Source organism: Staurois parvus, unplaced genomic scaffold (genome assembly GCF_062004578.1).
Source record: "Staurois parvus isolate SC_StPar_1 unplaced genomic scaffold, SC_StPar_1.0 ptg000105l, whole genome shotgun sequence".
Lineage (NCBI taxonomy): Eukaryota > Metazoa > Chordata > Amphibia > Anura > Ranidae > Staurois > Staurois parvus.
In genome coordinates this window covers 5,988,674-6,005,555 of record NW_028317901.1, presented here as the reverse complement: position 1 = coordinate 6,005,555, position 16,882 = coordinate 5,988,674, and the positions used below count along the sequence as shown (strand labels likewise).

General features: G+C 41.2%; 1 protein-coding gene across 1 annotated transcript in view; it reads right to left on the bottom strand.

The window, feature by feature from the left end:
- Positions 1–5,659: 5,659 nt before the first annotated feature.
- The window catches only part of USP3 (ubiquitin specific peptidase 3), a 54,905-nt gene continuing 43,682 nt past the window's right edge, over positions 5,660–16,882 (bottom strand). Inside the window, exons 14-15 of the mRNA XM_089671437.1 lie at positions 14,353–14,420; positions 5,660–14,219 (exon numbers count right to left, since the gene is read on the bottom strand). Coding sequence (XP_089527563.1) covers positions 14,054–14,219; positions 14,353–14,420 — 234 coding nt within the window. The 3' untranslated portion in view covers positions 5,660–14,053. The remainder of the gene's footprint in view (positions 14,220–14,352; positions 14,421–16,882) is intronic.

The following is a 16,882-nucleotide window of genomic DNA, read 5'->3' as shown; positions in this document are numbered from 1 at the left end:
GGCCCAGACATATATGGCAGGAACCACATTGCAGCTGCTGGGTTATATTTAGGCTCACATATCAGCTCTTAAAAAAAAAAAAAAATTCCCCTAATCTGCCCTTGTCAGAAGTGTGTATACCCCTCTCTGGTCAATCCAACTACTTCCCACAACATATAGTACTGACATTACAAATGATGGTCTATTGTTGTTAGGGAGAATTTATTAACAACCTTACCAACACTGGCAAGATATGTTAGGAAGGGCAGCAGTATAAGCACACCCTACTTTATTCTGAACTAGAGAGTTCTATCTAGAGATAAACTTAAGTAAACTAGGGGATAAGTACAGTAGATCCCATCATTTTACTTTTTTGTTGGGTTTCTGGGGCAATTTGATCAAGCAGTTGACACTTTTTGGAGGTATAGCACCTGTAATACAGCCTGTACCAAACTTAGGAAAGCCTTGTGACCGTTTAGTCAAGCTTTCCAACACGTGCACCAGATTCAAGAACTCCTTATTGCCAATTGTTCTAAGCCAGCCTTATGCTGGCCATAGACGGGTCGAAAAGCGACAGATTTTTCGGCCAAAAAAAGAAATTAAAAAAATAAATAAATAAATAAATAAAAAATCGGCCGATTTTCGCACGGTTAGTGGGTTAATTGGTCGGCCGTTTTTCGCAGTTTTTTTTATCACTCATTTTGGAAAATTTGTGGCCGATTTTGATGATCTGCCAATCATTTTACCAATAAAAAAATCCATGCATGAGCCATGACCTGCAAGGGACAGAAGTTATGGAGTTAAATTTTTTTTTACCGTTGGTGGTAACGTCGGCCGACTGAACAACCGATTTCTCGTTTTTTTTTTCTTCGAAAAATCAGCTGATTTTCGACCCGTCTATGGCCTGCATTAGACAGATGGAAATTCAGCCAGTTCAGCAGCAACTGGCCAAATTTCGATCCATCTATGGGCAGGCCGGTTGTACAAAAGTCAATCTGATTTTTTTTTTTTTTCCATTATTTATCAGAAACCTCCTGCTGTCAGAATACAAGAGCACAGCAGGAGGGATTCCCCCTTCAACACCAAATGTGTTGATGGGAGAATCCAGCAATTTTCTTTCAATCAGTGTTACCCCCCTTTCCATGTAACAGGTTCATGAATCTATTTGCCACACCAAAAGAATTTTAAAGAGCATCTAGGACACTCTTTATGAATTGCAGGGTAGGTGTCCTGCTTCTGTTTCTCAGCCCTCTAATGTGCCTCAACACTCTTTGCAAGAACATGGGGGTAACAGGTCTATATTTTAATTTCATAACACAGAGAGGACTCTGGCTCTCTTTTCAGGAGTTATCTGCTTATGAAAGGAGCAATGTTGCTTTTGAAACTCCAGTGCAGGATCCCTTATAGGTGAGCTGTAAGCCTGCGTTTTAAAAGCATGATTGCATTTCTTTTTTTCCTGCTGCCAGCATACACGTGGTAGTAGCCACATCTACTTCCACCCACATACAGTGGGGCAAAAAAGTATTTAGTCAGCCACCAATTGTGCAAGTTCTCCCACTTAAAACGATGAGAGAGGCCTGTAATTGGCATCATAGGTAGACCTCAACTATGAGAGACAAAATGAGAAAAAAAATCCAGACAATCACATTGGCTGATTTGGAAAGAATTTATTTGCAAATTATGGTGGAAAATAAGTATTTGGTCAATATCAAAAGTTCATCTCAATACTTTGACCTCTGTCATTGCCAACAAAGGATATATAACAAACGTTTCCTGTAAGTCTTCACAAGGTTGGCACACACTGTTGCTGGTATGTTGGCCCATTCCTCCGTGCAGATCTCCTCTAGAGCAGTGATGTTTTGGGGCTGTTGCTGGGCAACACGGACTTTCAACTCCCTCCAAAGGTTTTCTATGGGGTTGAGATCTGGAGACTGGCTAGGCCACTCCAGGACCTTGAAATGCTTCTTACGAAGCCACTCCTTCGTTGCCCGGGCGGTATGTTTGGGATCATGGTCATGTTGGAAGACCCAGCCACGTTTCACCTTCAATGCCCTTGCTGATGGAAGGTGGTTTGCACTCAAAATCTCAAGATACATGCCCCATTCATTCTGTCCTGTACATGGATCTGTCGTCCTGGTCCCTTTGTGGAGAAACAGCCCAAAAGCATGACGTTGCCACCCCCATGCTTCACAGTAGGTATAGCGTTCTTTGAATGCAACTCAGCATTCTCTCTCCTCCAAACACGACGAGTTGTGTTTCTACCAAACAGTTCTATTTTGGTTTCATCTGACCATATGACATTCTCCCAATCCTCTTCTGGATCATCCAAATGCTCTCTAGCAAACTTCAGATGGGCCCGGACATGTACTGGCTTAAGCAGGGGGACACGTCTGGCACTGCAGGATCTGAGTCCCTGGCGGCATAGTGTGTTACTGATGGTAGCCTTTGTGACGTTGGTCCCAGCTCTCTGCAGGTCATTCACTAGGTCCCCCCGTGTGGTCCTGGGATTTTTCCTCACAGTTCTTGTGATCATTTTGACCCCACGGGGTGAGATCTTGCGTGGAGCCCCAGATCGAGGGAGAATATCAGTGGTCTTGTATGTCTTCCATTTTCTAATTATTGCTCCCACAGTTGATTTGTTCACACCAAGCTGCTTGCCTATTGCAGATTCAGTCTTCCCAGCCTGGTGCAGGTCTACAATTTTGTTTCTGGTGTCCTCCGACAGCTCTTTGGTCTTCACCATAGTGGAGTTTGGAGTGTGACTGTTAGAGGTTGTGGACAGGTGTCTTTTATACTGATAACAAGTTCAAACAGGTGCCATTGATATAGGTAATGAGTGCAGGACAGAGGAGCCTCTTAAAGAAGAAGGTACAGGTCTGTGAGAGCCAGAAATCTTGCTTGTTTGTAGGTGACCAAATACTTATTTTCCACCATAATTTGCAAATAAATTCTTTCCAAATCAGCCAATGTGATTGTCTGGATTTTTCTTTCTCATTTTGTCTCTCATAGTTGAGGTCTACCTATGATGCCAATTACAGGCCTCTCTCATCTTTTTAAGTGGGAGAACTTGCACAATTGGTGGCTGACTAAATACTTTTTTGCCCCACTGTATATGATGTTATTTGACAATCTATGGCGGCATATTCTATTTTCTTAGTGCCACCATGGCAGCACACTGTGGGTTGAAGTAGGTAAGGCTACTAATCACATGTATGCAGTCATGGATTGGAGCCATAAAAAGAAGAATTCAAGTAAATATTTAAAACAATTTTGTTGCAATAAATGTTTTTTATTGTATTCATGTGAATTATATGTCTTTTTGATGCTCTCCCGCCCCTACTTGACAGGAGAGCACTTAAACCAGTTTGTAGTAATTAGTAAGCAACTATGACTAATTCAGCGTAGGTTGAATTGCATCAGCAGTTGTTATTTGGTACGCAAGATGGATTAATTATTAACCGCTTCTGTGCCGCCCTATAGAGGAAATACTGCTACAGGGCGAGACGGGTGTGCAAAATCACGTATATATACACGTGATTTTGTAGTTCTGGGTAAGGGGCGCGCATCTTAGGCAGTCAATCACAGGGACCTGGTGATTTCTCACCAGTACCCGGTGATCACTGGGTATCTCCGACGGGGGAGAGACCTGTGTATAAACAACACCGATATCTCCAGTCAGCTCCTGCATACTGCTTTGTATGGCTCTGCTATGCAGAGCCATACAAAGCAATGTGCTTACAGAGTAAAGCGCACACACAGCCCACATAAAAACAGCACACAGTTAACCCCTTCCTGCCCAGTGTCATTAGTACAGTGTCAGTGCTTTTTACTAGCACTGATCACTGTATTGGTGTCACTGGATATGTCAGTGACATCAAGTCTGTTCCCCCCAGTGTCAGAATGCCAGCCACAGTCCCGCTATAAGTCACTCTTTGCTGCCATTACTAGTAAAAAAAAACAAAAACACCATTCCAGTATATATACCGCCATTTGTAAATGCTATGACTTATATCTTTTATACTTTATATCCCATAAACCAATTTACACGTATTGGGATTTTTTTATTAGTAAAATCACGTAGCAGAATACATTTTGGCCTAAATTTATGATGAAATTTGATTCCTTAAATTTTTTTACTGGACAGGTTTAATAACAGTCAAATATATTGTTTTTTTTCTCAAAAGTGTTTTTATTTTTTTGCGCTATAAACAAAAAAAGACCAAGAGCACAGGTGATCAAATACCACCCAAAGAAAGCTCTATTTGTGGGGAAAAAAGGATGTAAATTTCATTTGGGTGGAGCATTGCGTGATAGCGCAATTCTCAGATGAATTAATGCAACGCTGAGTAGCAAAAAAATGGCCTGGTCAGGAAGGGGGGTAAATCCTCTGGAGGGCAAGTGGTTAATAAAATGATGTCAGAGGAAGCGCTGGGATTTATTTACTAAGGTTGGAAAGTTCAAAATCAGACTCACTTCTGCATAGAAACCAATCAGCTTGTTCAGTTAAGCTTTGGCAATAAAACCTGAAAGCTGATTGGTTACTGTGCAGAAGTGAGCCTGATTTTGCACTCTCCAGCCTTCGTAAATAAACACCACCATGTGCCAGGTTTGCACTGTTTACTTCTCTGATCCCAGGCAGAGGGAATTCAACTGATCACTGCTGTGGTTTATGCAAGGCAATATGGTAGATGGAATGCTTGACCTTTGCTTGTGTGGACATTCCTGTCCCAGAGACACAACAGGAACAGAGAATTACATTTCTTAGGGGGGAAAAAAAAAAAAGGGAATCCTTTCACCTGTTTTAATGGTCACCAGGCCAAATAAAGGGGTGAATATCCCCAGCAGAAACAAAGGCGGCATAAACACCTAATCACTCCCTCCCATTCAATGATGTGATTGGCACTCAAAACATTGCACAGTACAACACAATGTCATTCATAGAATAGACAATGCTCTGTGAATGACCAAAAGAAGAAGGGGGGGGGGGGAGAATAAATGAAAAAAAACAAAACAAAACACTAGCGCTTCTATGTATGGGAGCTGAAGCTCTTATATACCCCAGCAAGCCACACATCTAGTGGGAGCTGTACTATCCAGCATGAATAAACGTATAACCTGTAAAAGGACAAAGCAACGATCCTAACTTTGTGTGAACATCAGCAGAGGAAATGTATTCACATACCTACTCAAAGAAAAAACAAAAAAAAAAAAACCCCAAAAAACACCCTTTGCCTGGAGTTCTGCTTTAAAATTCCCTATCTAGACCAGGAGGGGACATTTATCACACAAATAGGTGGCATAATTAGATAATTAGATACACAGTCTGCCTCTGGTTTAGGGTTACTGCATTTTTTCTGATCCCTGCGGCTTCCTGGGCAGCCAACTATAACAGATTTGCAATGTTCTGAGGGAGAGAATTAACACTGAAGAGAAGTCAGGTTTTCATGCTAAACAGACAGGCAGTTAAAATTTGGGTATGTCTCATTCTGTCACAGTGTTACTAGAGGGAGGATTGTATGACTCAATCTGGAACCTCAGTAAAATCAGTTGCACATTTTTTTTTGTCCCACTATCTCTCTTTAGCGCGCACACACACACGCACGCACGCACACACACAATGTGCATGTCAATAGGATATGTTTAACAATCTATATTATGATTCGATGAGGATACGAAGTCAGAAATTTTAACATGTCATAGTTGATGCTGTAGTTCTCACTGCAATATCAGCCATTATTTTTAATGTCACAGGGAAAATGATCATGCCATGGTAAGTAGTGTGTAGGGCATAAATTACATTTGCATTGCCACAGTTAATATGATCATTGTACCTCAGGCACTGAGATGTCAAAAATAATACTGTGAAATAAGTCACATATAGGACATCATAATAAGCATTCCTAAAACACAATGGTAATATCACAACCAGTATAGTGATGTCAGCAGCTGTTGTGCTGTTCAAGTCAGTATCATGCTGATATAGGTGCTGTGATTCCACAAAAGGTTAAATCTATAGAAACCAATGAAGTGGAAACCGTTTGTAAACATAATTTGAAAAGCACATGAGATGTCTAAAGAAGATACTGGCAAAAGGGTGAAATAAAAATCACATATGAAAAAGAAAAAAAAAAAATGTAAAAAAAACTCATGTGTTTGTGGCATACTAAGGTGGTTATTTTTCATAGGAACCTCTGAAGCTGCCATAAAGTCATAAAGGGATTACACAGAAACCTGAGACCCAGGGGCGGACTGACCATTCGGGCACTGCCCAAGGGCCCGGGGTCAGTAGGGGGCCCCATGAGATGCCCTTGGTACCTTTCATAGGCTTTTTTGGGTGTGGTTTGAGTGTGGGCGAGGACACAGGGGCCCCATGATCCCCTATTGCCCGGGGGCCCCATGAGTTGTCAGTCCACCCCTGCTAAGACCACTTCAAACCTGATGCCAATAATTAATTTGAACTATTCAGATCTGATTCTAATAGGATATTATATATATTCGAAAATGTGCAAATAAACAGTAATGTTTGTAAAAATATGAACTGAATAAGATTATTAAATATTACATTAAGTAAACAGAAGTTCATTTGGAAGTAGACAAGCTACATGATGCTCAAAATGTATGTCATTTATTCAAATGCCATTAAGGCTTACTCATACCAGGTGAGGTGATGGAATGCATGCAAAATTGACTGCTTTCCCGCACTGCACAAAAATGCACTGCCTTTTGTAGATGTGCGGGTGCAGTTCTTAATGGCACCCCCATACATCTAGCAAAACACACATTACAGCAGCAATATGCAATTTTAAAAATGGTGCCACCACCTTTTACTGAGAGGGCAGTCCATGGAAATGAGTGGGCTATCCTAAAATGAGACACATGTGTACGTGCCAAAATCATGCACACTCTAGGACGCATCTCATACGGTGAACGAGCCCTCAATCTATTAAATGAAAAAGAAATATGTATTGGAAAGCACAGGTTAAGACAGAAAAGTCATTTATTTAAAAAAAAATGCCAGATTCTCTTATTCACTAAACAATCTGCCCAACATAAATCTAGAAACGGTGGGACAAAAATGCAGTTGCTAGTTGTGAGAAAATGGATACCAGATGAAAAAAAACAATCTCACAACCCAAGATTGAAATATGGGAGTCATATTTGCAGTGATGGCTATTACAGGATTTTTGGACTCCCACTTTAGTCTTTCCCCCTTGGGCTATCCTGCCACCTCCAGAAGGATTGGATGCAGGTAAACCAAAAAATTGTAGGCCCAGGATAACCCATCCTACCAATAGCATGCCTCAGTCTTGTAGCAATGCATTAATGACAGCATGATCATAAAACAGCAGGGGTGGGACCAGTGTCACTCATGGACTGCAAGAAAGAAAAGAAAAGAAAAAAAAAAAAAAAGTACAAAAATCCAAAATGTTCTCTCTTGTCCATCAAGGGACATAGGAAGCCTCATTATTAGTAACCCAATAGCAGTTCCACTGGGGGGTGGGTGACAAAAAAAACATCAACAGGGTAAAGGAAACAACAAAGAAATTGAGACTGCCTGCAGCTCAAACAGCCACCTGAAGGACCTTACACTCAAGGCTGGCATTAGGTAGGCCACAATGTTCACCTGGAAGAACTTAGAGAATGTAAGAACAGAAGACAAGGTGGCAACCCTGTAAATTTGGGAACAGTTGCTTGATGCTTAAAAGCCCACAAAGCACTCACAGATCTAGCAGAGTACACTTTAACAGGACAAGCGGAAACCAGAGCCTTCTAAAGATGGTGGAACAAGAAGCCAGTGCACTCTTGAAGGGACCATCCAAAAAAAAAAAAATAGAGAGAATCTGTCTTTTTGAAGGAAGCAGTGGTTTCATAGCCTGAACCTCTTCAAGGCAATAGAGGGAAATTGCCTTTTGGTGAACTGCAGAAATTCTGAGAACAAATGAAGATATTCAGAACTTTGAGATCCAAGAAAAGCCAGATGCCCCCTTTGGGTTTAGGAATAGACAGGTTGGAGTAGAATCCTTGAAATTGTTTTGCCACATTGGGTCAGAAGACATGAGCAATGGGGATCTGCTATTCTGTACAGAAACAAAGGAAGCTTAGTGATGGAAATTAAAGGAGGGGATAAGAGAGAAGGCCTGGGATATCACCTCCTGCACTCAAGCATCTGAGATGCAAGCTGTCCAAGCATCTGAACTGGTTAACAAAAGAACCTCAAAGTGGGAACCGCCTCCTTATGTGGAAGGCAGCTAGTTTTAGCATTTGGCAGAATTAGAGCCCCAGGTCACGCAGGCAAACTGGAGCCAAGCTTGAGGGGTCTCAATGAAGAGAGAGTGGGAGTGGACAAATGAAAGGGACACCTCTTAACATGTAGACTTTTCAGTTTGTCTTAGGTTTAATCCACTAAGGATTATAAATGCTCTTGCCACCAGTGGCATCCTTAATCTTGAAGACACTAAAGAGATCTAAAGATATGTAGTCACTCAAAGGCCATGCAGTCCAGATAGGACATGTAGACAGCTTCTTAGCAGGTCTACACATGTATACCGACATGGAACCCATGCTGGAGATAAGCTGGGAAGCCAACAGAAAGCCATCACAACTGAGGTTTAAAGTGGTTGTAAACCCTTACATATACCCAGTGAAGTGACTGGCCTCAGGTGATACAGAGATGAAACAAATCATCCTACATAAGTATGTGCAGTCTTCTCTTTACATCCATTCAAATTGCAGAATTTACACAGCTGGTCTGAGCTTCCAGAAATCTGGTGCTGGGGAGATCAAGTTACACTCTGCAGAGCTTAGTGAGAAGAGCGCGGAGAGCTGATTTCAGGGAACACACTCCCCTTCACAAAGCACACAGGAACAAAGCTGAGGTTCTCAACACAAGCTGTGTGCTGGAGCTCCCTCCGCTGTCACCTTTTTACTTCTTGGTGTCAGGAAAACTTTTCAAATAGCAAAGGAATGAGGCAGTAGACAGATGACAGTACTCTGGATTGAGAGAAGTACTCATTATAGAAGGATATAAATTGTTCATATTTCGTGTCTGACATTACCAACCACTTTAAAGCTACAATTTTTTTGTCTGTGTGTTCTATAAGCAAAACATCAACTTCAGCAACTGTAAAATCCCTATGGGATGATAACCAGTAAACCATAATCTGGCAAAGTCACAGCAAAACTGGTGATGAGAGGACCCGCCAGCAAGAACAGTGGTCTACAAATGGCTTCCAACTGCATCTCAGTTGGGTTCTTAGGCCTCATGCACATGGGCTTATGAAGATAAGCAACATTTATTTTCTGCCAGTATGTATTCGCATATTTTGAGTGTAAATGTATTCTACTGGACAGAATATTCATTTATTGTAGCCATTGGAGTACATTTATGCGCATACTTGCACGTTTACACGTGTTTGTGCGCCTTTTTTTTCAGCTCAAAAGCTCCTCTTAGAATGTGATTTTGGTACATTCTTTACTTACTGTAAATGCTTTTCTTCAAATACACCTGTAAATGCCTATGTGTGCATGCCCACATAGGCCAACATACAGGTGCCTTTACAGGCAGGAAAAAAAAACAAAAAGCTGAACGCCTATATAAGTGGAGTTTTTTAAGCTTCGTTTAAGCTTTTATTTTTTTACTTTTCTGCTAGAAAACACATCCAAGGTAAAAAAAAAAACAAAAAACTAAATTTCTTCATAAAATTTAGGCCAAAATGTATTCTGCTACATACTTTTGGTAAAAAAAATTCCAATAACCGTATATTGATTGGTTTGCACAAACGTTATAGCATCTACAACTAGGGGACATATACTGGAATTTACATTTTTTCTTTTTTTTAATACTAGTATTATAGTAAGGGGGGCGATCAGCGACTAAAAGAGGGACTGTGATATGGTGGTGGACATTTTTACACTAACACTTTGTGAGAGCCAGTGACAGCATTACAGTGGTCAGTGCTAAAAATATGCACTGACACTGTATTAATGACACTGGCTGAGAAGAGGTTAAACATCTAGGGTGATCAAAGGGTTAACTGTGTGCCTAGCTATGTGCTTGGTGTACAGTAGGTGGCGCTTTTACTAGAGGAAGTGAAGGATCGTGTTCCCAGCTGTGCTGATCCACGCGATCCTTCAAACACCCCCTCATGTTTACATGGGCAGAGCTCTGTTCTGTGTCCTGCCCAACGATTGGAGGGTACTGGCAGACATCCATTCACCGGCACTCACAGATCGGCTTCTGCTCTGAGTGTTCACAGCAGAAGCAATCCGCTGGCAGCACACGCACGCCCCCTATGGTGGAAGTGCAAAATTATGTATATATTCATGAATTTGCACAGGACGTCCACCCTGTAGCAGTAAAACTGCTATAGGGTGCACTTTAAGTGGTTAAAAGTGTGATTTTTTTTTTTCTTTGCACATATTGCACTTGATAGTGGACATTAAGAACTTTGTTTTTGGACACATTGTGAACAGAGCTGCACAATATTTTGAAAGTTATTTTGTTGTTGATGCTTTTTATATAGTTTTATTTTAACACTTTTTGTTTTAGGTAGTTTAACACTTGAGATTTTGAGTGTGATCATACATAGATTTGTTTCTTTGCACACTTCACAGTCACTGATCACCATCAGTAGGCACTCTGAAAGCAGCCATGGAGCCATGTGCAAGCTGAGGGCACCCATTACTGCGGGGCAACTGATGAAGAAATGCTGGTGCCTGTGGACCTGGAAAGCGATCTGCAGTAAACCCTCAAGGAACCTAGTAAAAGTAGGTAATTTCCAAGCTGTCCAAAAGCCTGGATGAGGACGGCCACACCAGAAAGCTAGCTACAATTGAAGAGTCCAGTTCTAGCAGTGATGTGGAGCAGAGGAGAGAATTGATTGAAGAAAAGTTTTGAAGAATAGGAAAAAAATTGTACTAGTTAGCATAGGTTAGTCTGACACAGCAGGGCTGAAGTCATCCAGCCTCCTGGGATGGTAGTAAAAGACTGCTAGTGGAAGGGGTTATCCTGGGCTATCCTACAGTATGCCAGTGTCCAATCCTCCTGTAAAATAGTAGTACAACGCCAAAGTAAAAGACTTTTGTCCCTCAATGGACAAGAAACAAATTTATAAAGCTCTCATCTACAATATGTATTAAAGTACATCAGCACTCCTCCTATCCAGGTATTAAATATGGCCTAGTATTCCAAGAGGAAAACCATTTTGGGTTTATGATCAAAGTAAAAAAAAGTTTAAACAATTACATGAAAACATCAGAACAGTAGGGCTGAATGATGACGAGAAAAATAACCGACTGACATGCACAAGACAAGTGCTGCTGCTGAGCTCATTCTAACACTAGTACAGAGATTTACATCCATTTATAAACAATGGGACATTATATATTCATCATCTCATCCCAGGAATGTAAAAGTGAAGGTAAACTAACATACAACTCTGCACGTGACACTGGAAAATACCTTACCTGCTGTTTGCTCTGTTTCTATGCAGGAAGATTGTGTTTATTAAGGTAGGAACATATAAGACCCATTTTGGTGTAAGCAATAAACTATTTAAATGGACAGTTCACCTTCACCAAAGAACTGCCTATGCAGGTAAGGGGCATCTGTGGACAAAAACAAACTTTGTTCCTCTGAATAAAGTTAAATAATGTCCTCGCTAAAGGAGTAGACCTTTCACGTATCTCATGAAGCCTGGCTCAAATACTCCCAGGACATTGCTAAGTGAGGCCTAGTCATTACTCCACCATCACAGGAGTGAGCTTTTTCTCTGATTCAGACCCCCTCACATGCTCTCTCTCTCCCCTGATATGGTAGCTCTGAGCTCAGCGTCTGAGAGCGCACTCCTGTAATGGAGGAGGTGAGCAGTAACAATCAGACCTCAATTAGAAATGTCGTGAGAGTATTCCAGTCCGACTTCATGAGGTACACTTGTAGTAAAGGGCATTATTCAATTATAGTCAGAGCTGCCCAGTTTGTTTTTATCTACAGACAGGGTGAACTATCCCTGTCCCTGTAACACAACTTCCAATGTATTCAACATGCAATGGATACAAGCTGGATAAATATCCGAGACCACTCTGATGCTTGAGGGCAGCTGGATCTGGCCATGAGCATCACAATTATATCGCTCGTTTCTGCCTGCATTTCTGATACACCAAAAAGGCCTTAAAGAACTGCAGAACTATCAAAGTTTCAGTTGTGTCACACTGCTGGTTGTGCATATAGAAATGACAGCTTGGAAGATGGATGACTGAATTACAGTAAATGACATTATTACCAATGACTAGTCACCAATCTCTAAAACACCTGCTAATAAAGATGGGCATTATTATGCAAGCTAAAAGACATGCAGCATTACTTAATAAAAAGTTCTGGTCCCTAAGGGCTCATTTTTAAAGTAAAACCAATTCTTATGTAACCCCTTTGATTCCTAACCAAGGCTCTACAAGAGGCCGCAATGTCTGCCCAATTAAGAGCCACTTATGTCATTCAACTGTCAAAGCCTCTACTGCTCACTGAAGAAGCAGTACTTGACAGCTGAATAAGTGGGGCAGGGCTTAGAGTGCGCCTGTGCCAATACTATAGACATTAAACTATTCACATTCCTAAGCAGTTAAAAAAAAAAAAAAAAAACATATAAAGCAAAGCATTCCTGGCCTCTCTAGCTGCTTTAAATGTGAAGTTATTCATTCTCAAAGATCCTTGAGACCACAACAAAGCCTCAGTTTCTGATAGATTGGAAACACCTGTTGGCTGTTTACATTAGAAGGTTGGCAAGCTGTTGCAATATAAAGCAATAGAATTCAGTGCCTGTCTTGTGAACATTTAACACCCCCCCCCCCCCAATGCTTACAGATACAGAGGTGAATGTAGTCCTGTTTTAAAGGGCTTTACTACTTGTTCAGAATATGTAAATCCTTTAGCATGTATGATTTGGGCACAGGTTCACTTTAATCTCAGCTTGGGCAGCAGTCCAGGACCCAATTCACAGCTGGGGCCTAGGATCCATTGGGTTTAGTAGGAACACCGCATTATTCTGAAGACTAAAACAAGGCCCTGCTATTCAACATTATATGTTTTAGGTGATGTAAGGTTTATTATAAGTGTAATAACCCTTAGCGACCAGCCAAAAGTAACTCTGAAGTGAGAATAGTACAAGGCGAATTCCTTCTGCTAAGGGTTAGTGCACTTCATAAAAAAAATTCTTTACTGAATAAAGGATTTTAGTGACTTATCGACTAATAGTGACTAAGCGATAGTCTATCAAATGGAAATATTACTCAAAAGTGAATTACCTTTGCTTCAGATGACACACTACTCCAGAAAATGTATATAAAGAACATTTGAAGTCTTTTCTTAAATCAGATCCCACATCTGGGATCCATTATAACACAAGCTGGTAGACAGGATTGACAATACATAAAGGTAGAACTGCATTATTCAACTGACATTGAATTGTACATAAACCTAGACTATTTCATGCGTATCCAGGCCTGAGTGCTTGTTTTAGACTGTGCACTATGGCACTGCATTAACAACTGCTGAATGTACAGAGTGCAAAATGTTCAGATCATTTTAACTGCCCCATTAAACTGGTAATCATACTTATTCCATAAGGCCCAATGTTCTCTAGTCACTAAAGAGGCACCATGGCTAGAATTAAATTTGCCATCAGCTTCCAGTTATTTAAGGCACTGCATCAAAATGTCCCCCAAAAAGGAAAGTTTCTAGAACTAGGCCCTCACTGGAAATCAGCAGCAAACATAGCCAAATTCAGAGTTCCACTACTGTTCATCAACTTATTTCATGATCACATTGCCTTTTTATTTTTATTTTTTTACCTAGTCAAAATTCAGGTATATACTGCATCATTAAATTTTGTTGAGAGAACTGTAGATCTCTATGGCAGCAGAGGTGGTGATGGAGTTCTGTAAATACATCTTACTCTATCACTGACAGCCAGACAACGCTCAAAAGAGCTGTGAAAGTGCATAAAGTAAAAATAAAATCCAATCAAGTATTAGTGGAAAGGTGGACATGTGTGAAGTTTATGGGAATGAAAAGAGGTATTTAAAGTTTTTCCGGAGTGGCAGGGACTGGACGCTCCACATAAAACAAAATATAGGCTTTTGCTTTTCCCACAGTCTCCTCTTCTGTCAGGGTTACTGTACTGTCATTGAAGTGGTACCAGCGACCCTCATGGGTGGCATATGCTGTGTAGTGACCAGAGCCAACCCTGCCCAAGAGAAAAAAAAAAAAAAAAAGAGAAGAAATGATTATGTTACTCATACATGCTACTTGCTCTTCAACAATGGCTGCTACATATACAATATCACCTCTACGATAGGAAGACAAAATTCTCAACTTACCCTGAGCCATGATGGACAACTACAGCTGCTAGATCATAAAGACAACTTTCTGGGCCCATATTTTCTGGCTGTTGCAAGAAAAAGTAAAACAAAAATACTTCACATATTAAGAAGTGATAAACTTAGCAAATCATTTGACAGAATGGTACACAATAACGCTACTGGATCAATGTCAAATAATTGCTTTAAGAAAACACAGATGATGAAACAAAGAGGTTACCCACAGACATAACATAATGGGGTAATAGTCAGTTACTTGTGAGTCTATGGTGGACATTGCTTTGTTGGTAAGCATGCAGTTATAAAACAGCTTCTTTTAATTTTACTTGCTTAAAATAAAAGATTTGATATAGCAAATGTCTAGTGCCAGATGTCACACAACTTGCAAATGCAAATCTAATGAAAAGTCAGTGGGCTGAGAGAAATACGTAAGCTGTCACTGCCACTTTGGACCTCCCCTATTGAAAAAAAAAACAGTTGCCTGACTTTCATGTTGATTCGTTTACTGCAAAACTTTAATTCACTGTACAATTGAACGGTATGCAGATCATAAGATCTCTGGCTGCATGCGTGTGAATTCACTGGCTGCATGCTTATTCGGAGTTTAGCCGGTTATACATGGATCGAGACAGTTTGCCCGGATTTGGCCGGTTCAGCAGGGACAGGTCAAGATTTGATCCATGTGTAGGCAGGCTGATAGACAACCAGTCTATCGGATTTTTTATATTTGAATACTTATGTTCTTGGGAGTTCCACACGTTTCTAGATACTATTTGGCCGCTCAGATTTCCCAGTTGTCTATGCTTCATGCCACGACTGATATTCCATTGTGGATACTCTTGGAACTACCCAACTTTTCTCCGCTTTTCTTAACTACATTTCTTTGGCTCCCGCCTAAGTTGCGCCCTCTGGATTTGAGCCCTATTATGCTTCACAGTTTGAGAATCTGGGACTCTCTTAAATATTCAGGGAATTTAATTTCGTCATTCCTACCCCTTTTGCTGATCACTCATAATCCTTTATTTTTGCCAGGCCTAGAACATCCCTCTTCTTTCTCTTGGTGGACCTCCCATGGCTTATTGTATACGATTTTCTGAGCACTCGTACGCTTCCATCTTGGGAGTCTCTTCGAGAATCCAGGGGGGTCCCACCGCGGAAATATCGGTATTTGCAATTGCGCCACTGGGTCCTCTCCCTCCGTCGTACCTCTACATATCCTTACCGCAAAAAGCCCTTTGAACACATTTGTCAGCATTCCCCAGGGTCCCCTGGCCTTATTTCTGTAATATATGCCTCCCTTAACAGTAGGTCTTCCTCATCGCCCCTGTCTTATGTTTCTCAGTGGAAGCAAGATCTGGGTGTTTAGATTGTGGTGGAGGATTGGCGTAAGGCCTGGGATACGGTGGAGAAATGTTCATTTAATATAGTCACTCTTGGGGCAGCCTACAAAGTTCTACTTCGGTGGTACTGGGTCACGGCTCGGACTGCTCACTTTAATCCGACTGGCGGAGATAGGTGTTTCCGGAACTGTGGTCTACGTGGGGACGTCTCGCAAATTTGGTGGTCGTGCCCATGATTGATCGGTTTCTGGTCTAGGGTTTTCGGTTTGCTTCAAACGCTATTTCATATTACGCTCCGTAGGGATGTAAGGGTGGCCCTCCTGCATTGCCCAATTTTGGGTTTGTCTAGGTCTGAATAGAAATTGGCTTCCTACCTATTCATTTTGGCTAAACGTACTATAGCTCAAGCTTGGAGAACCCCTTTGGTAGTCTTCCAAGGGGTGAGGATGCAGATGAATGCTATGTTGTTCAATGAGCAGATGTCTAGCATTCTTCATGATTCTCATCTCATTCCTTAAGGTGTGGGAACCTTGGATACGCTATTCCTTACCATCCCTATCTCCTACTTTCATGTTTTCTTTCTGATTCCCTTTTGTTTTCTTTTCTCTTTTCTTCTAATTTCTTTTCCCTTTTTTTCCAATATGTTGGATTACTGCTGCTCTTTGGCTCGGCTGTTTGCTGTCCCTTTTTGATGTCTTCAGACTTTTTTGTTATTTGACTATTACAAGGTAGCAGTATTTTCCGGTCTATATGTTATTGTTCTGCTCTGCCCCTGCGAGGGCGTATTTTGAGCTCGATATGTTCTTAAAAATCAAACCTTTCCAAATAAAAATACTGAAACAGAATACTTATGTTCTGCCCCCTCCCCCACTGGCTGAACACAATAGTACTGCGGGGGGCATTCCCCCTTCAACACTGTGTTGGTGAGGAAATCGAGCAACTTTCTTTCCTTCCACTTTGGAAGATTGCCACTAGCAATAACCACTGTGTTCTTCCAGCAGGGATGGCTCTGCCCCCCCCCCCCCCCCCCCCCGCCAGTGGGAGAACACAATAGCTCAGTGGAAAGGCTTCCCCCATCATCGACTGTGTGGCCCCTGGTTCCAGGAATCAAAATCGCATCATCTATGGCCTGTCTTACACATGTGTAAATGCAGTTACGAAGGATATTTACAAACTAAAAAATATATAGA